Source organism: Musca autumnalis, unplaced genomic scaffold (assembly GCF_047663935.1).
Source record: "Musca autumnalis isolate F117 unplaced genomic scaffold, ASM4766393v1 scaffold_5, whole genome shotgun sequence".
In the NCBI taxonomy this organism is placed as follows: Eukaryota; Metazoa; Arthropoda; class Insecta; order Diptera; family Muscidae; genus Musca; species Musca autumnalis.
The window spans coordinates 210,300,365-210,327,887 of NW_027412088.1; the positions used below are offsets into that span (position 1 = coordinate 210,300,365).

Genomic DNA, 27,523 nt, shown 5'->3' on the forward strand with positions numbered 1-27,523 from the left:
GACAAATTAAAATAATTAGATAATTAATTCTCTTTCGAGTTGAGCTTATTAGACCTATTATATACATTGAAAAATTAGGAGTCTATCGAAGTCCCACGCATTCAACCATTATTATGCTACGTTTCACGGTGGTTCAATTAACTGACATAATTTCGCATATGCATTTATCTAATGAAGAGCGATATATATACTAGTTCCCAAGCTTTGCCTTCGTCTGCCACAAAAACAACATTCAATACGCCTGAAGATCGGCTTAACCACCCGTGAAACGTAGCGTAATGGTTGAATGCGTGGGACTTCGGTGGACTCCTAATTTTTCAATGTATATAATAGGTCTAATAAGCTCATCTCGAAAAAGAATTAATTAAATATCACTATAAATATAAATAATTATAATTTAGGTAATTAACGAAATTTGTCGGTAAGTAGCAACCAAAATAAAGTTGTCGCTAAGTCCTACCGATAGCAGAATAGTGTTGTCAACTTTTATTTATAATTCTTATTCATAATTTTGGGTTTTAAATTTAGCGATTTCTGTCGTTTACCCAAAAAATGTCGGTAACGAACCGAACAGGTGTCTTCAAGATATGACTAATGGAACTAATAATTCACGTATGCTTTGGCTAATACTTTTTAATTAGTTTAGTCCACAGTTTCAGAGTAACATTAGAAGTACACAAAAAGAATGCCGAAACAAAATCAATTTCCACTCTGTGCTTGGAAATTGTTAGCCTTATTCTGAATGTACATTCCCCATACTCTCCACTCATGCTTAACGAAATTTCAAAATAAGAAATTCTATATTGAGAAGAAGAAATTGATGAACTTTTTTGTGAGAAAAATCGGCGAAAGATCGAACGTGAAGTGGACAAATGTATTAATATTCCATTAAATTTGTATCAAATTTTATTCGTTTTTAAAAAGAAAATTGAAATAAGGAGGGTTGCCGTTTTTTATTTGAGATGACGACATCTATTTTGTTTTCAAAATAGTCAGACATAATTTGTGGGAAAAAATGGTGATGTCTACCAAGGGGTAGACAGATCCTCATCAGTTTCGTTGTTTCCTGTTTTTCAACAAGAAACTTGTAGTGAGCAATTCCAACAAATTAGTTATGAGGCTCAACGAACGTACAGCAGTGGGAAGTATTTTGTTTTGTTTGCAAGTGAAGTTGTTCGAGTTTAGGTAGTGCCAAATAAATTCTCAACTTGTCCAATAACTTAGATCTGTAGATATAATTGAACACAGGCACAAACAACCACAAATATTTTCCTGTCACATGACAGTCGGGCCGACGAACGCGAGGATTTTAACTCGGCCCATTCTAAACAACAGTTGGTCGGCTACACATTTTTACTTTGTTCATTTAAATTTGCAATAAATGTACATATTTTTTTATTTGTATTTTATTTCACATTAAGTTATCGCCTTTACAAGCTATACATACAAATTACGTCGACGGCAATATATATGGACGAATATCTTCCACATCCAAGAGCTTTTCGGGAGCCACATTTTCTCCACACATGGGACATTCATTTAGTTCAGATAGTATGCTGAAATAGAAATCAAGAAGCTGTGTATATTTGTAGGAAATAATGCGAAATCTTCATTTCATACTTTTCCATTTCGGCCCTAAAGCAAGGAAAATCGCAAGATGGACACGATGTCATGTGTTGTTTTGTAATGTGTTGGCCGGTCGCTATGCAAATTGGTAAAATTGTTTTGCAACTGAAACAATTTACTTCCATGTTAGGCAAATTGGCATCACAGACTGGACACTCCATAGTCTCGTCGTCTATTTCGTCACGAAAGTTCTTGATTCCTTTGGGTGCTTTGCGAACAATCGATTCAATTTTCTTTGAATAGCGGGCATCAAGGTTGTTCCGGTACTCGGGACGCATTAACATGGAGGCATATATGAAAGCGGACTTTTTTAAGCCCGAGCGATGACATTCGATTACAGTTGATGTGATAATAGGTATAACATCTAAAAATGCGAAAAAAAATTAAGAGATGATTTCTTCGTCAAACATAGGGTACGCCTCCAATTTTGATTCCTTTATCTTAGAAAATATATTTTCGTACTCACGTTCTGGGAACTGTGATATGTTTGCCGCTACCTGAACCAAAAGTTTAGCTGCCAATAAATGATTTCCCAGTTTCACATGAATGCGTACCAAAGCATACCGGTGTAACAATATCAGGTTATGCCTCATCTCAGCAGTCACAGAAAGATTGTTGCGCCTCAATTCCTGATACATGGAATAGAGAAGATCCCGTGCCAGTTTATAATTGCCGGACAGCTGTTCCTGATTAGCTATAATCACAGCGGTCTTTGCAGCATCTTTGTAGTGTCGCCTGGCCATGTATAGCCTAAACAAATATCTCGGGTCTTTTGGAGAGCCATCAACTTCACCCAGTAAAAATTCAATCAACTGAGCCGAAAGTTGTTCATTGTTTGAGGTAGCAACACAATCAATGGCCATGGACAGAGCTTGAGATTCTTCGTTGGAAAAAGCTGATGCTTTGAGAAGAAATCGTAGGGCTTTCGAAAACTCGCGTGCCAGAAAGTAGTATTTTCCTGCTAACAGCGTGTACTTTTCCCCTTCGAAGTATTGGGCCAGGGCCAAGTAATCACTTGACTTTGCATTTTCATACCTCTCCAGGAGCTCACCATGTCTCTTGAGTTTGTTGTGGCGTTGAGCCAGGGAAAAAGCCTCTTCAACACAGCCACAAAGTACGAGAAATTGCAATGCCTGGTCTATGTCCCCTATTTTTTGATAAAATTTAGCCAATAGTTTGGCGCTCTCCATGGATCTGGATTCCGTTACAATTTCTGAAGCCGAGTGCGGATCACAAAGATGATCCAAGTATATTCGCACACATGCCTCCAAATCACCAGCTATTCTATAGCTTCGGATGGCATCTTCAAACTGACCGTCAGATTCTTTGGCTTTCGCATACAGAGCATGCAGTTTTGTTGACTTAACACTTGGCAAAATGTTAGCAATTTTATTCCACATTTTGAGGGAGATGTAGTGCGAACATGCCTCATCATAGTAGCCACCGCGCTCATATAATCCAGCCGCTTCGGTAATATGACCCACAGTCGCCAAGAGTTCGGCACAATCGAATAACAGCTGTTTGTCGTTTAGTTCAACGGCGTACTGAATCTAAAAATAGTTGTAAGTTTGTCATGTTTGTATGTAATCCTATGCCTAAAATGACGCTAAACTATATGCTTACTCCTCTGCGGAAATCGCCCGCTCTTATTGATGTCCGTGCAATACCCATTTTGCAAAGGCGGATATGTTCCTCAAATTCTGGCGAGCTTTTAATAAGCTGTTTGGTGTCGGCAGATTCAAGCAAATCTTCCTTGAATGCTTTTTCATAGTGGTACAGGGCATCCGTATAATTACCACTGAAAAAAGGAGAAACGCAAAAAAAAGCAAAAAAGGGTAGTTTGCCAAGAGATCGGAACTATAACGAAAGATATAAGTTGGTCTTACTTAAACTCTAACTGCTGGGCATATTCCCTTGCGATAAACGGTACTTGGTCGGGCTCATATTTATGAGCCAATAACAAGGCCTGCTCCCACTGCAACATGTCTCTGCATATATCTAGTGCGTCTTTGGTATATGATCCCTTTAATAAGAATTCTTTGGCCTCCTCATATTTTTCCAACAGCATGCAACAAAAGCCACTAACCATGTTGACATCCTCTACATAACGAATGTCCTCCAGTACCTTAACCATGCCGATTTCACCAATTCGACGACACGCTCTTAAGGCTATGATAAAAAAGTGGTTTCATTAACATTAATAAAAGCAGCTTGATGTTGTTTTCATATCTACCAGTAGTTGGTTCCAGGTCCATTAATGCTTGCTGTATTATCTCCATCCAGCTTCCCCTTAAATTGATTTTTTCACATGTGGCAAAAGCTTCGTTGTACTTTCGTAGATTCAATTGGTTCTTTAAGTTGCTGGCTTGACTAGATCCCGGGATTACTAAATGGGTTGAGAGGGTTTGAGTGGCGTATTGGCCACCATCTATGTACAATACCATTTCGCCATCACACAACATTAAGGGTATTTGGGAGGGGTTTAGTTTCGTTTCGCCTGCTTTGAGTGTGTGTCTGCCGTTGACAGAATATCGTACAAAAACATGGGTATCCACATTTCTTTCATTGTATGTAATGAAGTGATTGGTATTTGCCAAATCCCACAGACAGAGTTCACACTTTTTCGGAAAATCCGCTATAACGATGGCTTCTTCAAACGCTGGCAGGAAAACATAGCCCTGGGCGTGATCATCTATGAATATCAGCTTGGTGCCCTCCGAGTCGGTGAACATTTTAGTTATTCCCATACTGTGTCGGTATGTGGTACACACCTCCCACTTCTCCAAAGAAAAATAAAGAAGATGGCCGATCTATAGGAAGGCTTTTCAAGTTAACATATTGATTTGACACATTACAAAATGTACTCACATCAGTGGCGAATATCAAATATTCTTGAGTCAAACAATAACATGTTATTACCGCATCATTGAGGGTGGGTACGGCATTCGGAAATGTTTGCATTAGTTTGTCCTTCACGTTAGGATTATCGGCCACGATAGCCTGAAGGACCAGCTGAGGGCGGCTATAGACGGCACAATAGTCGGCATTCAGTCGGACGTCTTGTATAGATTGAGAAAAATCCCGTTCACTTAAAAGTTCTGGTTTATCTCCGAATGTTTTACCCAGGTCATAGAACCACATATGTTTGTCAACGCCCACGGCCAAATGATAAGGACCTAGAGCCAGAAACTGAGGTTCCGTTTCTAGCGTTTGTCGATAGGGAATTGATTTTGACTGAAAAAATAACAAGCGGGTTACAAAGCGTTCTGTAAAACTGTGAAGGCCGTACCTTATCCGGCGAATACACATAAATTGACACTTCTGCAAGACTACTTAGTATTGCAATTCTTGGAGCAGAGACGGCGTATTTGCAGGGTAACTTTGTAACATAAATGTATACAGAACCTGTCATTGTTGTTATCGCCAATAACTGTCCATCCGAAGACCAGTCAATCATTTGAACGCCTGAGTGGTCAGGAACAGTAATAATTTTCTCCGTTTCATGCAAGTTGGTAATTGAATGGATTTTTATGCTGAAATGGCACTGAGATAAAATACTATGACAACTTTTTTCAACACCAATTCTCACTTGTCATCTCCGCATGATGCAACAATCTCCAAGGCTGGGCAGTATGATAGTCCCGTCAATAATTCTTTGTGGTTTTTCACCTGCCACAATTCTTGTCCAATGTCCTTAGGATGCGTTGAGATTGCAACAACGTGTCCATTCGAGAACCCTAATAGTATATAGCCATCCCCGAACCATTTATGCTGTAGCAATGAACCGTAACGACTTTGAAATCCCAGTTCGGTAGGAGAGTCGGGTTCCGGTAGGTAGTAAAGATAAAGAGTCCTTTTGCCAATGATCATGCTGATGGCATTATCACCACTTATGCGATCGTCATTGGCCATCTCTGCGAAATACATGTCACTGGGAACGTCTCGTAATTGAACGACTCGAACAGAATCGCCTTCTTCATTACTCAACGAGAATGTTTTATCGTCTGAACCCAAAGCTAAGAGATTTTGGGCTGACCATGCGCCACATGTAATACGCTTTGAATGTTTTCCCAATACAGGTATTCTCTTTCCCGTCTTGTGGTTATATATGGCCAGATTGCCTCGAGCAGTTCCGACAGCCAGTATTTGGTCTTGCTTTGACCACACCACACACGATAATGGGTCTCTTAGGCCAGATTCGATTGAAGTCTTTTGCATCGTATTTGCATTCCAAAGAGTAATAGTTGGCGATGTTGCCGTAATTATGCCCAATACTTCTCCATCATTGTCCCATGCAAAACCCGAACAAAGGCTAACAATGGATATTTTCAATTAATACGGACAGATACACCATAATTCTATTTAGATTGTCGCACTTACCCTGGGAGAATTATTCTCTCCAACATTTCGCCCTGCCGATTGAATATGGCAACAGACCCATCATTACCTGTGGTTGCTAAAAGCGAACCTTGGGTCTTCTGCCATATAAAATAGACGTCACCCGGTCCGTGTGGTTCTTCATATTTGTAAAGAACTTTTTCAAAAGACATTCTTTCGATAGGTTTCTTTTTTAACTTAATTCTAATCGATTTATTGCGCTCCGAAACCATTTGCTTTTTAAAGTCTCCTCAGTGTGACCATCATCCGCAGCGATTCCACAAAATGTTCGTTGTCCGAAAAAGCTAGAACACCAACTATAACTTTACTATCTATACAGTGAATTTTTTATTCCGTATTGCACAAATAAAAAAACGGTTTCCATAGCAACAGCTATACAAACGCAGCAGTTTTTGCTCAGAGAACTCCTTCGTTATTCGGCAACTTCAAAACAAAATTAACTACATCTCATCAAAATACAGAACTTGAGGTGTTCAAAACATTTTTGTTTATATTTTTTATTTCTTTTACTAAATCGGATCGTCAAGATCACCAAGCAAGGACCATAACATTACAAAGCCTTATTTGCAGAAAAACAACGCCGTAACGCCATTAGAAACACGAACCAAAACCAAAGAGAAGGAGAAAAACTGAAAACAAAACATAACTGATTTTATTTTCAAATCACAATAAATATTCACAACCCTGTTTTAGTGAGTGACCTGTTTCCAAATGAATGCTCGATTGAAAATTACCTTAAAAAAGGATCTTCAATGATACCAATACCAAAAATTCTACTGACTTAATCAAAAATTCTACCGATCTTCAACAGCTAGAGTGGTTTCCACTGATGGACAGACATTTCTAAATCAGCATTTTATTGGCAATCTTATTGTCCTCCTTAATATGATGGAGGGTGTAAGAGAATAAAATTGATGCTACAATTTTTGGTGCTTACTACAGTTGCCAGTTAAATTGTACTAGAGTTTGGTTAAGGATTTAGCTGTTTAAATACTTATATTTAAAAAATCTTTTTTAATTGGGGTAGCAGTTTTGGGCAGTAAAATAGTGTTCGAAAGGTAAGGCAGGGAAGACTAATTTAGATCTCGCCAAAGCTCTCAAGTGTTCCCTTGTTTCTTGTTTGTGGATATTCTCCACCGAAGTTATTTTTCAATAACTTCTTCTTTGGGTATAAAAAGGTTTTTGTTAAAGCAGTTATTGAAAAATAAAGGCCTGGGTACATAAGCTGTCTCGCCTGATTGCCTTGCTTTCCTGCTTCATTTCTGACATAACAAAAATAAAAGAATAAAGAAGAAGGGGGCAAACTAGTTCGAGATTGGCTCGGCCTTCTTTATTCTTTTATTTTAAGTTATGTCAGAAATGTAACAGGCGAGGCAGCTTATGTACCCAGGCCTTAACTTCAATGGAGAATATCCAAAAACAAGAAACAAGGGAATTGATGAGATCCTTTGAACATTATTTTACTGCCCAAAACAAAAATAAAAAAACATTTACTTCGCCACAACTGGCAACATTAAAGAATGTCAGCTTAATAAAATAACCAGTAGCGTCCAATTATCAATAACATAAGTTGTAGTCTTTGTACTGTCTTAGCTAATAAAATTCCAGACATCTTATTATAGATTCGCGAAAAATATTTTTTTAATTTAAATTCCAAATCCATACACTTTTATGCGCATTCCTTTTCTGTAAACAGTCAAGGAACGTGGATGTTGTTTATAAGTATGTATCTGCCAAAAACCAAATTGGCATTTCAAATACTTTAATCGAGTAATCAAATATGATGTATTTAAAACGCAGCTCTGTACATATTTTTAAAATTATAAATTTTTTTAAGAAAACGAAGTTGTACATTTGTTTTGTATATTTCTTTTTATTTATTTATACCCACCATACCAGGGGGCCTATTCTGTAACTTTTAAACAACTTTACTTATTGTTTATTTTACAACAATTTCATTTGTTTGTTTTATTGTTGTTACAAAAACAAAAGAAATTTAAACAATATCGATAGTTGTTAAAAGTTACAGAATAGTTGCTGATATTTTTCGAATGTTTGCCACAAGTTTCGTAAACGATATAATTTTCGAATGTTTGCAAATGTTTTTTTTCTTGTGTTTTTATTTTGTTCGCCAAAAGTTCGAAAACGATATTATTTTCGAACATTTGGTGAATGTTTTTTCTTACTTTTGAAATTTTTTAGTGTCAAAAAATAATTTTATGTTTTTTGTATAAAATTCCCATTTGCTTTTTTCACATAATTGGTTTGTCTTTTTACGTACTGAACTTTACTGAACATTTTTTCTTCAGTAAAGTTTTGACAATTGTATAATTGAAATGTTGCTATACATTACTGAAGAAACAATGTTCAGTAAAGTTCAGTACGTAAAAGGACAAACCTAATTTCAATATAAATGCTACGTATAATAGGTGTGTCTTTTTACTTACTAAATGTTGCTGAAACATTTTTTCAGCAACTTTTCCTTTATACAACTGTCAAAATCTGAAACATTAGTAATAATTATTACAAATTATCGAGTACGCAGACAGGCATAATATAAACAATAATTGTTGATGAAGACTACATATCAACAGTTACATATCGAATCGCAAACATAACACAGAAATTAAGACGAAAAATTTACATTACAGAAACTCCACCAAAAATGTTTTTCGTCACCATCGTAGAAACTATCGTCATTCATTCGCTAATAATATTATTACCAATATCACTGTGCAGCAGAATTTTTGGGGGTGGAACATTTCTTTTGGAAATGAAAGCCCTTGATGAATATACTAAGAACCCAAAAGGAAAATTTCGCCATAGGTCAAGTTTCTGAGACATCGCGCGATGAAGTTTTTGATTTTTTTCCCTATAATACTTTTTTTCCCTATAATATCTCTGTTTGGCGTTGTTGCAGCTTCGTTTTGAGGTGACATGTCTTACTTGAAACCGGTTCAAAAATCGGTTTTAATTTCCTTTTGGGTTCTTAGTATACTCATCAAGGGCTTTCATCTCCAAAAGAAATATTCCAACCCCCAGACTTTGAGTTCCATTTTGTGTCACAGTGTATTCGAAATCGAAGGTTTTCCTACCACAAACTGAGCGACAAATGAATCGTTTTCAATTCATTCTCATGTGTCGTTCTCGAACAAAATATCCGCAAAACTATCGAGAAACATTCGAAAACATTTGGAAAACACAAACATAAGGAATTCAGAATTTAATAAACAAATGTTAAGATTCAAAGAACATTTTAAGCGGCCCATACACTATCAAATATTTGTGATTGTATGTGTACTTTTTTTAAAAATTTGAGAATGTGTGTGTGGATTTTATGAATTGAGGAAAATCAAAATAATTTTGATTTTTAAAATGAAACCCAGTCAATCCGATGAATAGTGTTCATTTGTCAAACAGGAATTTTGAAAAAACAAAAAACAGTTCATTTATTTGAGTTCATTCATTTTTAGAGGAAAATTTCAAGATTTCGGTTGCAGATTGAAGGCTGATTGAATGCTTTGCTACACACTTATCGTACACAAGGAGTTCACCGGATGGACAAGCCAATTTGATAGTGTATGGACCATTTAAAAAGCAATTTTGGGAAATATAATGCCGGCCATACATTATGGGCATGCAGGACAGCTACCGATGAACCCTTGTGTACGTGTGTGATTGAATAGTGTATGGCATTCCTTCATTTTATTTTCATTAATTTTCCTCCAAAACACGATTTTGGGTTGAAGTTTTCCAATTTTTTTAATTTCCTCACAAATAATATTTGTTGTTTTTAAAAATTGTTTGTTGGTAACTTGGAAAATGAACAAAATTCATCGGATTGAAAGGGGTTCATTTACAAAATCAAAACTATTTTGATTTCAATCCTGCTTAAAATATTTACACATACATTGACAAAAACTTCAAAATTTACCAATACTATTACAAATGCTGTCGTGCATTCCCACAGTGTATGGGATACTTAAAATTGTGATTGTGAAGAAATAAAAAAATGTTAATTCATCCAAACACACACGGATAAGAAGAGTTCATCGGCCGGACATGCAAGACTGATAGTGTATGGGCTGCTTTAGGTAGCAAATAGAAGCGGACAAAAAAAACTAAAGCACCCCCCAATTCGAGGTACAACAAAAACTATTGAAAACTATATTCTGTTGCATATCTTTTATTCTAAATGACACAATCACATCTTGTAGGCATAGAGGTCGTTTAAACGCCACGAAAAATGATTGCAAAAATTTACGTAAAACTCTGGTTTTTCCAATATTTTTGTGGGGTTTTTTGCATTTAGTTATAGTATTGTCTCTTATCTGTCATTTCTCGCTTATAAAGCTTCATTTGACCAATGCATTTCCATGCAATTGGCCTAAACCCCAAGCTATTCAAAAAAATCGAATTTTTTGTAATTTTCGACTTTTGATGAAAAATTTCTTCTTCTTCTTCTTTATTTGCGGATCCGTTATTCGGATATAAGCGATCATACAATACTATATGTATTACAAATTAATATATTTTAATGTTTTATGTTATGAAATTATATAATTATGAAAAATTTAAATACGCGATAAAAATTTAATCATAAATGTTAGAATCATATAAAGTCAGGAATGTTAGGAATATAGTAAGGAATATAGTAAGAGTATTTTCTCAATCAAAAACCAAGGGATTGGCATATAAGGATACAACTATATTACCCTCCAAAGTTTTTGGCACTTTTAAAAGAAATCCCGCTTACAGGAAAACTATACGTTTTAGAGAAAAAAGTTATTTTAAAAAAAAAACTGCTTAGAATGTCTCAAAAATATAATTTCCATAAAAAAATTTACGTTTTCTGGAAAAAAATTCTCGGCGCTAAGTGGGTTAATTAGTATTTATTTAACGCGAAATAATTAATTTTCGGAAAATTTAGATTAAATCCTTAAAATATTGAAAATCGGGAGGTACCGTTATATGACCACGATGAATCCTAAGTACCACAAATTACAGCTAATTCAGTAGGCAAATGTGGCTTAAATCCTAAAAATACGGAAAATCGGAAGGTACCGCTATAAGACCCATCTGAACTGGAGTGTCAAAAAATTGAGGACTGTGCTGTTTTCTGATGAATCTAAGTTTAATTTAAAGGATTCAGATGGCATAAGGTGTGGACCAAATGGTAACGGTTAAATCCGTAAAACATGAAGGCATGGTAATGTATTAAAAGGCGTGATGTTGCCTTATGCTGAAGAAGAGATGCCACTTAGATGGACATTCCGGGAAGATAATGAGCAAAATCATGTATCGAAAGTGGTGAAGGAGTGAATCCAAAACAATTCGTTAGAAGTTCTCCATTGGCCTGCCCATCCCTTGTTCAGATGGCATAAGGTGTGGACCAAATGGTAACAGTTAAATCCTGTAAAACATGAAGGCATGGTAATGTATTAAAAGGCTTGATGCTGCCTTATGCTGAAGAATATATGCCATTTAGATGGACATTCCGGGAAGATAATGAGCAAAATCATGTATCGAAAGTGGTGAAGGAGTGATTCCAAAACAATTCGATAGAAGTTCTCCATTGGCCTGCCCATCCCCTGATCTTAGCTCTCGAATGGGACTTTTAGGAGATCGTTAACTCCATGGTTTAATAAGAAAGGTTAGCCAAAGCTTTATGTCAATTTAAATTTTTTCATTCGAGTATGCCTAAAACTTCAAAACAATATAAACAAACTGTGTATGTATGTGTGGTGTTTGGATAATATGTCAAACAATTTTAAAAACAATCGAATTCAATGATTTTTAAAATTGTTTTCAGACTATTTGTATGGAAGAAATTGGTGAGATTTGCATTGAAACAATCAGTTTATCATATTCACAACTCGATTATGTGGAGAAAACTTAACTCTTCATTCATTTTTCGCGTTTTTTTTTAAATGCTCTAAAAATGCAATGTAAACAAACCCACTTGTTGCATTTATTTTGAAGTTTTAGGAATTCAAGAAAAACAAGGGTTCTATAGATTTTTTTCATTTAAATCTACCTCTTTACTTATACCATGGTTAACTCAAAAATCAACCGAAAAAATATCTAAAACCAAAGAAAATTTATTTGAAGCCGCAAAAGTAGCCTGGGAAGCAATATCATCTGCAATAATTAATAATTTAATATCCTCTATGCCTAAAATACAGTGAGCGTCAAAATAAAGTTTACACCTCTCAACATTTTTTTGATTGCATTATTACACCGACATAGAGATATGATAAGTATAACATATAAATGGAACTTTTTTAAGTATTTAGTGGTGAATTAAAATCCAGAAAATATTAGGCCCTTCCAACGTTTCATTAGGAAATAAATGAAGATTACCAAAATAATCCAAAATTTGACGAGTCAAAATAAAGTTTATACTTTTGTCAATCGCAAGATTTTTTTATTTCTTTGACAAAATGAGGGGATATTTTTGCTTTTTATTTTCATCACTTTCGAGCCTCTAAACAATAAATCAACGAGTGTTTTAGTGTAATCCGGTGATATTGATATTAGCCCCATTCCTCTAGACTAGGGTCTTTAATATCGTGTCAATAAAGGTGGAAGATATTGTTCTCATATCCCGGAACCTATTAAAGTCATTTATCCGCACTCCGTTACTGTCATGGACCCCCTGAACATACAGGAGACTTCACAATATTTGATTGTGTAATCTATCTCACCGTTAAAATCTTTGTTCATACGTTTTGTACAGTTTTGCCATTTTTTGTGAACCCATCTATGAAAATCGTCTTAATTATTGAAAAATATCATTTCCTACACAAATTTTGCTATAAAATCTGCAAAAATGTCGAGAAATGCATACGAAGCTTTCAATTATGGGTGTGTGAAAAATACACCTAAACATTGTTAAGTCGCCTGTATGTTCAGGGGGTCCATGACAGTAACGGAGTGCGGATAAATGACTTTAATAGGTTCCGGGATATGAGAACAATATCTTCCACCTTTATTGACAAGATATTAAAGACCCAAGTCTAGAGGAATGGGGCTAATGCCAAAGGTTTACGTAACATATGACCAGGGATCTAAGGCATTCGACTATATTTGTTGCTATATTTGACTCCTATGTACATATATTTTTTGTTTATTATACCCTCAGCATTTATGCTGACGAGGGTATATACACTCTCATACGGACAAAATGTGCCTCATCGAAATAATGGTTTTAGACCCCAAGTATGTTTGGACGAAATAGGTTTCAGACAATTTGGAGTCGATTGAGCAATGTCCGTCCGTCCGTCTGTCTGTCTGGCTGGCTGGAGCGCACGATAACTCTCGAACGGATGAACCGATCCGGTTAAAATTTTGGCTTTCGTAATATTTTACCCAAACTTAGTTTAAGTTCGAAGATGGCTATATCGGTCCACTCCTTCCGATACCTCCCCCACAAAAGTTCAAAAATGTTCGGATAATTTGTGCGCACGATAACTCTTGAAGGGAGTAACCGATTTGGTCCGTACTTTGCCCATCGTGAAATGTGTACCAGACTTAAATAAGGTTTCAATATGGACTCAATCGGTCGACTCCTTCGGGTACCTCCCACACAAAATTTCGGAAAAGTTCAGTTTAGGGCCATCTCTCGAATCGCTTTGATTTTTTTAGCAACTTGTATTCACTGTCCTCCATACGACGGTACAAGTTTCATCAGGGGCAAGTCTATACTTCCTGAGAAAATAGCCTGAAAGTTGCAAAAAACCCCTATGACATTGTGTGAGGTGGTTGGAGCGCAAGATAACGGATCTCCCGATTCGGTTCAAAATTTGGCCTTAGTAATATTTTGTCCAAACATAGTTTATGTTTGAAGATAAGCCATATCGGTCCACTTCTTCAGGTACCTCCCCCACAAAAGTTCAAAAATGTTCGGAAAAATTGTTCGTACGGTAACTCTTGAAGCGAGTGGCCGAATTGGTCTATACTTTACACATCCTAATATACCTACCAGATATACATCAGGTTCAAATATGGACTATATTTGTCCACTCCATCCGGTACCTCCCACACAAAATTTCGGATAAGTTCACTTTAAGACCTGCTATCGAATTGCTTTGATTTTTGTTGAAGCAACTTGCATTCGCTACCTCAATTACGATGGTAAACGTTTTTTAGGGGCAAGTCCATACTTCTTGAACAAACAGCCCGAAGAGTGTAAAAATCCCCTATGGCACCATATGTGGTGGCTGGAGATCCACTTCCATAACGGTCAATGTCGATAAATTCCTTTTAGTATCTCCTCCGCAAAACTTCTGATCTTTAATCCTAAACAACATTTTGGGAAAAAATTGTTTCAATATACACAGGCTGAGGGTATATGTATCTCTGTCGGCACAGCCGACTGATACTTTTTTACTTGTTTTTATATTAACATTAATGTTAACACGCGTATCTCTTTTTGGAAAATGTGTGCCGCTTGCCTGTAGAGATGTACAAACTGATTTATGTACAGGTAGGGACCTCTAACAACTGCTAATAAAATGTAGCGAACGGAGTGCCTTTTTCACGACTCCGTTTGAACTGCATCAAAACATACCGTGAAAGAACTAGTCCACATTGCACTACTTCCAATTTTTTTTGCTGGGTTTGTACACTTACAGCGCCCATATTTACGTTCGATTAAAACATAAACAGTGTCGCTCATTTCTCTCCAAAATGTGGCGTCATCGTACTCGAGGCCAGGAAGGTGCCAGTACGATATTGAAGGAACCCTTGTTTCTCTCATGTAGACTCATCAGTGCAATGGAAAATATTTCCACTTGAAATTTAAAAGAAAATGGAACAAGAGGGTTGTACACGCGCATGTCTTATTTTTTGAAATTTTTACCGCAGGTAGGTCTCGTCCTGAACACAAAAATATATATATATATATAGGATATAGCATTTCCAAATTAAATGAAACCTTTTCCAAATTAAATGAAACCTTTTCAAATTAAATGAAACCTTTTCCAAATTAAATGAAACTTTTTCCAAATTGAATGAAACCTTTTCCAAATTAAATGAAACCTTTTCCAAACCAAATGAAACCTTTTCCAAATCAAATGAAACCTTTTCCAAATCAAATGAAACCCTTTCCAAATTGAATGAAACCTTTATTTTAATTGAAAGAAAAAAGCCAGAATATTTTGAAAAGAGAAAAAAATAAAAAAAATATATGGGGTTTCAACAATTTTTTACTTAAATTCTAATCATTACTAATGACATAAAAGTGCAACTCACTGCAAGTTTTGCTTCCTTGAACTTAAACATTTTATAATTTTTGGGTATCAATTAAGGTTATAGCGAAATAATGCTAAAGAGAGAATTAAGGTTTAAAAAATTGCTAATAATAACAGATGCTAATTGTATACCTAATTGTGTTCACGATTTGCTGCTTGAGGAGTTTTCAATGGACATACTCATTACATAATTGGAGCAGTCCTGTTTATTGAGCTGTTGGTTGCTATGCTCGATCACGTCAACGATATTACGATCGATTGTCTGATCGCGTAGTATCACTCTGGTACACAATTTTATTTTTAAAATGCCTTTACTTTTGGGTTCAACATTGCTGAATATGGCATTAAAAATTTAAAATTACACAGGTTTAATTCTATCATTATGTATATTCGTTAAACAAACGAATCAACTTAGCATACCCTGAGCTGTGTCGAGCAGAACAAGCTGGCTTCCGCCCCCACAAATCGTGCGTTGATCATATCAATAGTCTTCGTATAATAGTTGAACAAAGTGTCGAATATCGGTCGCCGTTATACCTAGTTTTCATCGACTTTCAGAAAGCGTTTGACAAATTACGCCACCAGGCAATATGGGCTGCAATGCGGTGCAAAGGTTTTCCCGAGAAAATCATAGAACTTGTTAGGCACCTGTACAACGGAGCAAACTGCCGCATATTACACGAAGGAGTTCTTAGCGATAAGGTTTTCATCAAAGTAGGAGTAAGGCAAGGCTGCATATTATCCCCAACACTATTCAACATAGTCCTAGATGTTGTTATGAACCAAGCACTCCAAAGCCAAAGGGGGATTAGCTGGGGACTACATGGATTCCTGCAAGATCTTGACTATGCTGACGATATCTGTCTACTTGCGCACACATATGATGATATGGCTCGCAAACTCAAATCAATAGCTACAATTGCCGCCAATGCCGGACTTCATATAAACATTGAAAAAACAAAAGCAATGCGACTAAATACAACAAACAATCGTCCATTTCTTCTAAACGGAAAACCGCTGGAAAATGTGCAATCTTTTATATATCTAGGTAGCACTATTACAAACACCGGTGGAAGCGCTGACGATATCGAGAACCGTATAAAAAAGGCACAGCAAGCTTTTGGGCAACTCAGGAACATTTGGACATCAACATCTCTTTCCATTCAAACCAAGATACGTATTTACAACTCAAACGTAACTTCAGTTCTTTTGTACGGTTGTGAAACATGGAACGCGGCGCCTCAGCTCATACAGCGACTACAAAGCTTCAGCAATCGCTGCCTAAGGCGCTTGCTAAGAATTTACTGGCCCAACACAATACCAAACAACAGGCTATGGGAGCTAACGAGTCAAACGCCTATCTATATAAATATAATGGAACGGAAATGGAAGTGGATAGGGCATACACTGCGGAAGGATGCTGGTGATATAACAAGACAAGCCATTGAATGGAATCCACAGGGAAGTCGGAGAAGAGGACGCCCAGCACACACCTGGAGGCGACAAATTGAAAAAGATGTTGAAAGAAGCGGTGTTACATGGAGTGAAATAAAATTATTAGCATTAGATAGAAATAGATTTCAAAATTTTGTTCTGGCCCTATGCTCCTCATAGGAGTTTAAAGGAATAAATATATATAATATATGTATATTCGTTATTGCATAAAACTTATCCTGAAAAAAAACTTTCAAGAATAAAATTGTGTGCCAGAGTCGTACTACGCTATCGGACAATCGATCGTAATACCGTGGACGTGATTGAGCATTGTATCGAACATCTCAAACAACAGACCAAACGCGATATAATCGATTAGTTGTTAGTTAATCAGAGTCGTACCTAAAATTCTGATCGACATTTTTGCAGAACATTTCAAAGCTGAAAAACGTCATAATGTGGTACTTTTATAGCGGTTCTTAAAATAAGGGACGAAAAGGACATTGAAGGATGCGAGTTAGAAGGTCGAAATGCTCCACGAAAATAATTCTCATTCGATTTAACTGAAGACGTGTTATCTCAAAAATAAGCTAGAACAACATTTAACTTCAGCAGAAACTTAATCACACCATAACTCGGAACTTCGACTCACGGCGAATCTGTCCTTCGGGATTCTCAATATACTCACCCAAGGCTTTCATCTCCAAGAGGAATTATCTCTGCACCAGATTTTCACCTCCATTTTGTGTCGCAGTGTTATTAGAAATTTTTTAAACCTAAATTCTCTCTTTAGGATTATTTCGCTATAACCTTAATTGATGCCCAAAAATTACGAAATGTTTATGTTCAAGGAAGCAAAACATGCAGCGAGTTAGACTTTTATGTCATTACTTAAGATTATAATTTAAGTAAAAAATCGTTGAAAACCCATATAATTCTTTATTTCTTTCTCTTATCGAAATATTCTGGCTTATTTCTTTCAATAAAAATAAAGGTTTCATTTGATTTGGAAAAGGTTTCATTAAATTTGGAAAAAGTTTTATTCAATTTGGAAATGCTATATGCAATGAGTATGTCCATTGAAAATTTCACAAGCAGCAAATCGTGAACCACGTCATTAGGTAATACAAATAGCACCTGTTATTATTATCAATTTTTTAAACCTTAATTCTCTCTTATCATTATTTCACTATAACCCTAATTGATGCCCAAAAATTATAGAATTTCCAAATTAAATGAAACCTTTTCCAAATTGAATGAAACTTTTTCCAAATTAAATGAAACCTTTTCCAAATTGAATGAAACCTTTTCCAAATTAAATGAAACCTTTTCCAAATTAAATGAAACCTTTTCCAAATCAAATGAAACCTTTTCCAAATCAAATGAAACCTTTTCCAAATTGAATGAAACCTTTATTTTTATTAAAAGAAAAAAGCGAGAATATTTTGGAAAGAGAAAGAAATAAAAAATTATATGGGTTTTCAACGATTTTTATACCCTCAGCCTTTAAGCTAAGGAGGGTATATACACTTTGATACGATGAAAATGTGCCTCATCGAAATAATGGTTTTAGACCCCAAGTATGTTTGGACGAAATGTGTTTCAGACAATTTGGAGTCGATCTAGCCATGTCCGTCCGTCTGTCTGTCTGTCCTGCTGGCTGGAGCGCACGATAACTCTCGAACGGATGAACCGATTTGGTTCAAATTTTGGCTTTCGTAATATTTTGCCCAAACTTAGTTTAAGTTCGAAGATGAGCTACATCGGTCCACTCCTTCCGGTACCTCCCCCACAAAAGTTCGAAAATGTTCGGAAAATTTGTACGTACGATAACTCGTGAAGGGAGTAACCGATTTGGTCCATACTTTGCAAATCGTGAAATGTCTACCAGACTTAGATGTGAGTCGAATATGGACTCAATCGGTCCACTCCTTCTGGTACCTCCCACACAAAATTTCGGATAAGTTTAGTTTAGGACCTTCCCTCGAATCGCTTTGATTTTTGTTTTAGCAAATTGTATTCACCGCCCACTACACGACGGTAAAAGTTTCATCAGGGGCAAGTCCATACTTCCTGAGAAAATAGCCTGAAAGTTTCAAAAAAACATATGACACCGTGTGAGGTGTTTGGGGCACAAGATAACTCTCAAACGGATCTGCCAATTCGGTCCAAAATTTGGCCTTAGTAATATTTTGTCCAATCATAGTTTAAGTTTGAAGATAAGACATATCGGTCTACTCCTTCAGGTACCTCCCCCACAAAAGTTCAAAAATGTTCGGAAAAATTGTTCGTACGGTAACTCTTGAAGGGAGTGGCCGAACTGGTCCATACTTCACACATCCTAATATATCTACCAGATATAGATCAGGTTAAAATATGGACTATATTTGTCCACTCATCCGGTACCTCCCACACAAAATTTCGGATAAGTCCACTTTAATACCTGCTATCGAATCACTTTGATTTTTTTTTTAAGCAACTTGCATTCGCTGCCTCAATTACGATGGTAAAAGTTTTTTCAGGGGCAAGTCCATACTTCTTGAGCAAACAGCCCGAAGGATGTAAAAACCCCCTTATGGCACCATGTGTAGTGGCTGGAGACACTCTCCGTTAATGGTCAATCCATTACTTTAAGTATCTCCTCTGCAAATCTTTTGATCTTTAATCCTAATCAACATTTTTGTCGGTTCATACGCCCAAAATTTTTAAAACCGTCTAAATACATACGTTTTTTGGGGAAAAAAATTGTTTCAATATTCACAGGCTGAGGGTATATCTCTGTCGGCAAAGCCGACTGATACTTTTTTACTTGTTTACTTATATTCTAATCCTTAGTAATGACATAAAAGTGTACCTCCCTGAATGTTTTGCGTCCTTGAACTTAAACATTTCATAAGTTTTGGGCATCAATTAAGGTTATAGCGACATAATGCTAAAGAGAGAATTAACGGTTAAAAAATTACTAATAATAACAGGGGCTAATTGTATTACATAATGAAGTGGTTCACGATTTGCTGCTTGTGGAATTTTCAATGGACATACTCATTACATAATTGGAGCAGTCCTGTTTATTGAGATGTTGGTTACTATGCTCAATCACTTCAACGATATTACGATCTATTGTTTGATCGCATAGTACCACTCTGGTACACAATTTTATTTTTGAAAATACCTTTACCGTTGGGTTCAACATTGCTGAATATGGCATTAAAAATTTCAAATTACACCGGTTTAATCCTATCATTATGTGTATTCGTTTACTTATTAAGTTATTGCATAAAAATCATCCTAAAAAAAATTTCAAAAATTAAATTGTGTGCCAAAGTGGTACTACTCGATCGGACAATAGATCGTAATACCGTTGACGTGATTGAGCATAGTATCGAACAGCTCAATCAACACGACTGCTCCAATTATGTAAGGACCATGTCCATTGAGAATCCTCCAAGCAGCAAATCGTGAACCACTTCGTTAGGTACTACAATTAGCCCATGTTATTACACTGTGAACCGAAAATTTGGGGCAGAGATGATGCCTTTTGGGGATGAAAGCCCTTGGTGAGTATATTAAGAATCCCGAAGGACAGATCCGCCGTGAGTCGAACTTCCGAGTTATGGCGTGATGAAGTTTTTGGTGAAGACCCTGTAAGGCATCTGAAATTAGCGATATATCTTTGTTAACTGTTGTTTTGGCTTATTTATGAGATGACTTGTCTTCAGTCAAATCGAATGAAGATTATTTTTGCAGAGCATTTCGACTTTCTAACTCGCTTCCTTCGTTGTTTATTGGTTGTTCGAATGTACAGAATATACGAAAACAAAAAACATAGTTGATTCTGAGCCAAAACAGGTTAAATGTCAAAAATGACCATGAAAACGCGACAAAATCGATTAGTTGTCAATGACGGTCGTACCTAAAATTTTCTGAGCGACATTTTTGAAAACATTTCGAAGCTTAAAAATGTCATCATGTGGTACTTTTATAGCGCTTCATAAAATAAGGGACAATTGAAGAAAGGGAGGGACATTGAAGGAAGGGAGTTAGAAGGCCGAAATGCCCTACGAAAATAATCCTCATTCGATTTGAGTGAAGACAAGTCATCGCATAAATAAGCTAAAACAACAGTTAACAAAGATGATGTTAATTTCAGATGCCTTACATGGTCTTCAGCAGAAACTTAATCAGGCCACAACTCGGAAGTTCAACTCACGGCGGATCTGTCCCTCGGGATTCTTAATATGTTATCTCTGCCCCAGATTTTCACCTCCATTTTGTGTCACAGTGTTATTAGGAATTTTGTAAGCCTTAATTCTCTCCTTAGGATAATTTCGCTATAACCTTAATTGATGCCAAAAATTATGAATTGTTTAAGTTCAAGGAAGCAAAACATGCAGGGAGGAACACTTTTATGTCATTACCTAAGATTAGAATTTAAGTAAAAAATCGTTGAAAACCCATATAATTTTTTATTTCTTTCTCTTTCCAAAATATTCTCGCTTTTTTCTTTTAATAAAAATAAAGGTTTCATTCAATTTGGAAAAGGTTTCATTTGATTTGGAAAAGGTTTCATTTGATTTGGAAAAGGTTTCATTTGATTTGGAAAAGGTTTCATTTAATTTGGAAAAGGTTTCATTTAATTTGGAAAAGGTTTCATTTAATTTGGAAAAGGTTTCATTCAATTTGGAAAAGGTTTCATTTAATTTGGAAATGCTATATATATATAGATATAGGCCATTAAATTTTCAAAATTTTCTTTTAAATTATAATTTTCTTTTTCAATAGCCGGCCTTCGGCTAGGGAACGGAAACAAAAATGTATTATAAATTTTCCTCTAATTAGCCGGCCTCCGGCTACATATTTTTGGAACTTTGAAGGCCTATATCTCTGGAAGTATGGACTTCCCAGAGATGGTATATATATATGTTTGTGTTCAGGACAACGAGACCTACCTGTGGTAAAATCCAGGTGTTCGCGTGTATTCCCGTCTTATGCCCAGATACTGTATTTTTTGCAATCAGGGTATGAATGTCAAGACCTACCTGTGAACAAAATCAAAGCTTAGCTCGGTCTCAACCTGCTCCTCTTAACTTTATACATTATTTGACAATGTTTTTTATTATTATCCTTATCCTCAGTTGGATTGACAGTTAAACATCTATAAAAACGACGGGTAATTAAAAATGTCTTTTAATAAAATAAAGCTTTCCGCGCACATTCTTTTATTACGTACACCAACAACATTAGCCATTTGCAATTTGTTTTTTTGTAGTTTTAGTTTTAGGCTTTAATATGCCATTTATACGACTGTTTATCGCGTCTACCTCAACTCGAATTACTTATAATTTAATGTAATGTTTTATTTTTTCGATAATTCTTCTAGATTATTTAGAGATTGTTTTTTTACTTTTTTGCTAACGAACAAATTGAATCTCGACCGTTTTCATGCGGGGCATACCCCAATAGAAAATCGAGTCTTCGATGACATTTTCGTCGACGATTCGTTGACGAATGTTGCGAAATTGTCATGTATGACAACTTGCATGACCATGTATTGCATTGTGTCTTGGCAACAAACCAAAAAATGCTCATAAGTGTGCTTTGAAATAATTGTATACATATTTATTCAGATATAAAATTTTTGAATAAATGTAAAATTTTTGTAATAAATGTAAAATAATAAAGTCACTAAATTCGGAAACCGCGTTACTGATTAAACAATTTTTATTTGTGCAACCTGAATTATGTAGAAAACGGTAAGTTAGAATAAATAGAATTAAATAGTTTAAAAAATTGTATGTATTTTTTGAATAGGTGCATTTAGGTTGAAGAACATTGAAAATTCCAGCGACTTTAAAATACAACGCCTGTGGTATATGGTAAGATTTTAGAATATTTAGGAGATATTCACAAATTCATTTAAAATCATTTCTTTTTGCAGAATCCAAAAATAAAAGGAGGTCACCTTTCAGTCGGCTGGGGTAAGAAGTGTAAGGCGTGGTAAAGCTGGATGAAAGGATTGCAGAACATACGGGGGCTAAGTATTATTAATTATTTAACTAATTTATTTTTAAAAATTATATGTTTTTTATAATTAAATAAAAATAAAAATTTGACACACGACAATATAAACGAAATTGTCTTTAATTGGATCATCGACTTCTAGTAGCAAGACAGGGTCGGTGAAACAGTCGTCGACGAAATACGGGGATTTTAGTCATCTAGATTGTCGTCGACGACAACTTCGCTTACCCTGTCGCCCAAGTTGTCGTGCGTGAATACTGGGACACTTGTGTGAAAATGTCGTCAACGATCCCAAAGGGATGTCTGCAAAGAGTCGTGAACGAATTGGAAATGTCGTGCACGATTCCTCAATGTTGTCTTAAAGACACTTTCTACTGGGACACTATGGGCATGCACGACAGCATTTGTAATAGTGTTAGTAAATTTTGAAGTTTTTGTCAATGTATTTGGGAGTAGTTTTGGCAGGATTGAAATCAAAATAGTTTTGATTTTGTAAATGAACCCATTTCAATCCGATGAATTTTGTTTATTTTCCAAGTAACCAACAAATAATTTTTGAAAACAACAAATATTATTTGTGAGGAAATTAAAAAAATTGGAAAACTTCAACCCAAAATCGAGTTTTGGAGGAAAATTCATCATTTTTGGAATATAGATTGAAGGAATGGCACACACTATTCAATCACACACGTACACAAGGGTTCATTTGGCAGTGCAGTTTGGCAGTACAGTGTATGCCCCGCATTAGTAGCGTCTGGATTTGCAAAGCCAATCAAATTAAAAAACGTTCCGAAGAATTCCAATAAAACCGAAAACAGAATAGTTGTGTTCCTTTCATGGCACAATTAAAACGCCTGTTAGACTATGAACTTATACTATGATTTAAACTGTCAATCCCATACAACATACGTCAAATAAAATCCATTGGATTTAGAACTGCGATTTATTTGACATATATACTGTGGAATTGACATTTGAAATCGAGTGGATTTATAAGTCTAACACGGCGTTTATATTATAGATTTTTGCAGGGTTAACCTTCTTTATGAGGATTTAGTTGAAGTATAAGCAATGGAAATGACAGCTGAAACCCAAACCCACTGGGTTAATCCGATTATATGTAAACGGGGTATAAACGTACTATAAAGGCCTCGACCATGGTACAATAAGAAAGGTAGATGCATCGGCGAATTGCTACAACAAAGCAACTTTTTTTGTAATGTAAATTGCATGGTACAATTACTTAGGTAGAAACATCGGCGAATTGCTACAACAAAGCAACTTTTTTTGTAATGTAAACTGTCAAAATTTTCGCCGAATGGTTTCTTGTTGTCTCTTTTTATCACTTGTGTTTGTACAGTGAAGTGAACACATGCTATCTCTTACTTACCGAATTATATGGTTGTTTGTTTTGATTTTTCATAGCGAATTTCTAGTTTTTTGACGTTTTAGATTCGATCAGCTGGGCTGAGGCATCTACCTAAGTACGTCATTCAGTGCCATTTTTGTTTAAAGAGAAGTGAACATTTTACAACTTTTTTGTGTACGGGAACGCTTTTTCGAGTAAAAAGTGTAAAAGTCGTAAAAATTGTAAAAACTTTTTAGTTCTGGAACACAGCTATAAAGTTGATTTGTTTTCTTTTTTCGATATACATCTACCTGTTCCTCTACAGTTTGACATTTCTCTACCTCACAGCGAAATCAAATGACAAATATGAATTTTGACAGCTCAAATCAAAATCATTTGTTTTTGAGAGAGGACCTTTATAATTGGGCCATGGCCTCGACACATAAGAAGCATGACATTCTTGCTTAAGTCCCTGTTTACACAAGGAAAGTTGATGGGAAAGAAAATTGAGTTTATGGGCGAGGGAGTAGAGAGGAATAAGAGGGGGTACACACACCTCTGTACTGGCAAATTCTGTTTTGTTTCGTTTTTCTTCGTATACAACCTGAAGTTGGCTGCAGATTTGTTTTTGCATTTTCTTTCATTTTATTTTCTCTGTCGAGAAACAAACAACAGCGGAGACAATTGAAAAAACCATTTGGAGGAAAAACTATTTTTTTAAGCAAAAACAATTCGAAATAAGTGGAAATATCAAAATTAAAATGCAATTCAAGGGTTCTTGTAATAGTTAATTGTTTATTACACACGTCAATTTTTATTTTTCATTAAAATTTTGCCTTGGCTTTATTTTTGAACGGCGCAATGAGAAAATGAGTGTGAAGAAGAATAAGAAAAATTATAAAATTAACACAAACATGATTTCCGTGTCTGAACAACAAGAAAATTTTAAAAGAAATTGAGAAGAAAAATTTTCTTTCCCGTTTGAATGTCTAAACACGGTCTAACAGCCAGTTCCTGTATGTCGAAAGAAGAATGTGTGCCAATGAAACACGCCCGAACTTTAGTTATCGGATTAACTTTACCTTTGCTTTTGCTTCAAAACAAAAAACAAATTTGAAAAACACACAAAAGTTTGGATGTGTTTCTTTCGCACACATTCTTATTTTGACATACAGAAACAGGCTGTAAAGGCCTGCGTACATAAGCTGCCTCACCTGATTACCTTGTATGGTACAATAAGAAAGGTAGATGCATCGGCGAATTGCTACAACAAAGCAACTTTTTTTGTGATGTAAACTGTTAACATTTTCGCCAAATGGTCTCTTGTTGTCTCTTTTTATTAGAAAGGTAGATGCCTCAGCCCAGCTGATCGAATCTAAAACGTCAAAAAACTATGAATTCGCCATGAAAAATCGAAACAAAAACCCATATGATTCGGTAAGTAAGAGATAGCATGTCTACACTTTATAGACAAACACAAGCGATAAAAAGAGACAACAAAAGACCATTTGGCGAAAATTTTGACAGTTTACATTACAAAAAAAAGTTGCTTTGTTGTAGCAATTTGCCGATACATCTACCTTTCTTATTGTACCATGGGTTGCCCTTTCCTTTTTTATTCTTTTATCACATGGTACAAATACACAGGTAGCCGCATCGGCAATTGTTGGCAACATAAGATGTCAAAATTTGACATAAATTCAATGCAATTGACACATTTGGCCTGTTCCCGTACTTTATAAAGTGGTAAAAGTCGTAAAAGTTGTAAAAAGTCGTAAACGATTTTCATATAAATTTTGTGTACGGGAACGCAAAATGTGTAAAAGTGGTAAAAATTTTAAAAACTTTTTAGTTCTGGAACAGAGCTATTATGTTACCATCAGCTGGCATGACAATGCTACCTGTATTATTGTACCATGTTTTATCAGAAGCAAGCAAGGCAAGCAGGTGAGGCAGCTAATGTACCCAGGCCTTAAAGGTGAGAACACAATAGCTTTGTTCCTTTACTTTTTAATGGTAAAAGTGGTAAAAGAGAAAAGTGTCAAAATTGTTCAAAATTGCTCTCTCATGAACATTTTTACCAGAAAAGTAAAGGAACGGAAAAATGGCAGGTCTGGCAGCAATGCCAGAAAAAAACATAAAAAATCAATTTTACATTACATGTTGAATTTACAGAAATACAGCTGATTGTCACTTCTACCTTACAAGGTGTTTACACCAGACAGTTTGTCTTCAAATACAACTCTGATTTACTAACACATACATACATTTGTCGGTTGTCTTCCAGCGGTCCATCATCATTTCACAGACAGTCGGGCTAAAAAATTTTTGACATTTTTGTAAAAATAAAATAATTAATAATTGAAATGTGTTGAAATCAAAAGAACATAAACAAAATATGTGAAGGGAAAACAAAAGAAATCGATGATTTTCATTCATAATTTTACAACTGTTTTTTCAGTTGTCTGGTCGCCTACGACACACAGGCAAGTTTTGGGTTTTTGACAATCAATACATGAACTCAACTGTCCTGTCATGTGTAAACGCAGGGTTATATAAATGTGCCTTGGTCTAAACGTACTATAAGTAAGGTTATCTGGTTATCTAGAAAGCAATGGCTTCATTTCGGGTAAAAAATAAAAAAACAGCTAAGAAAAAAAGCAAGCAACAGGCTGATTGTGTTTCTACCTTAAAACTACGTTATCACTACAGCCTTTTTGATGGACTAATGCTTGGTTTACATTCGGCGTCGTTTCGTGATTTCGAATACTTTTCGTGATTTCGCGCGGAATCAAGCAAAATTGATCATGATTTTGCATACAAAAATGAAATCATCTCATTTTGTGATTTCAGCGAAATCAACATCGAAATCACAGAACACATGATTTACAACCCTGTTTTTGCCTGAAAAAGTACCAAAAGTTGCAACACTTTTCACGTATCAGAATAAACAAGGTAGATGGTCATTTGCTGCAACAAAAAGTATCAAAATTTGTATACAATTGGTCTGTTCCAGTACTGCAAGAATCTACTAATTTTTGCTATATTTTTCGATAACATAAAGGAAACAAGTAAGAAAAGCGTTAAGTTCGGTCGGGCCGAACTTTTTATACCCTCCACCACAAATTTCAGCCATTTCGGTGGATTAATGTGGCCGCAACCTTCAAAATACCGAAATTCGGAAGTTACCGTTCTATGGGGGCTATATGAAGGCGTGGACCTATACCTACAAATTTCTGGGGGAAAGTTTTATACGCCTAAAGAAGACTAAATACCAAAATAACGTTCAAAATATCGAAAATCGGGAGATATTGTATTATGGGGGCTATATCAACACGTGGACCTATATAAACATTTTATGGTAGAAATGTTTCTTAGCCTCTGGAAACACAAAATACAAAGTTACAACCGATTCTTTGGTCAAATGGGTCTAATACATTCA

The 27,523-nt window shown here is 35.6% G+C and overlaps 2 protein-coding genes and 1 long non-coding RNA gene across 3 annotated transcripts in view; 1 reads left to right on the forward strand and 2 right to left on the reverse strand.

Moving 5' to 3' along the window:
• pcs (SH3 domain-binding protein parcas) overlaps positions 1-27,523 on the reverse strand; it is a 549,277-nt gene that overhangs the window by 376,375 nt on the left and 145,379 nt on the right. The window lies entirely within an intron of this gene.
• Oseg6 (intraflagellar transport protein Oseg6) lies at positions 1,340-6,672 on the reverse strand. The gene is made up of 10 exons (XM_073956188.1): positions 6,007-6,672; positions 5,216-5,938; positions 4,916-5,159; positions 4,495-4,860; positions 3,860-4,436; positions 3,513-3,795; positions 3,250-3,424; positions 2,093-3,176; positions 1,621-1,990; positions 1,340-1,556 (listed from the first exon to the last, which is right to left on the reverse strand). Exons 1-10 carry the CDS (start codon positions 6,234-6,236, stop codon positions 1,451-1,453), a joined length of 4,158 nt encoding a protein of 1,385 aa, XP_073812289.1. The 5' UTR covers positions 6,237-6,672; the 3' UTR covers positions 1,340-1,450.
• LOC141405882 (uncharacterized) lies at positions 22,263-22,798 on the forward strand. The gene is made up of 3 exons (XR_012413274.1): positions 22,263-22,465; positions 22,524-22,588; positions 22,651-22,798. It is a non-coding gene; the product is annotated as an uncharacterized lncRNA (long non-coding RNA).

What these genes read in the sequence shown, in the direction of transcription:
- Oseg6 (XM_073956188.1), bottom strand. Translation starts at nt 6,236, where the DNA reads ATGGTTTCGGAGCGCAATAAATCGATTAGAATTAAGTTAAAAAAGAAA. An exon ending in GCATCATGCGGAGATGACAA is followed by an intron (nt 5,160 to 5,215) that starts GTGAGAATTGGT and finishes GTGCCATTTCAG; the next exon opens with CATAAAAATCCATTCAATTA. An exon ending in GGACCTGGAACCAACTACTG is followed by an intron (nt 3,796 to 3,859) that starts GTAGATATGAAA and finishes TTTTTATCATAG; the next exon opens with CCTTAAGAGCGTGTCGTCGA.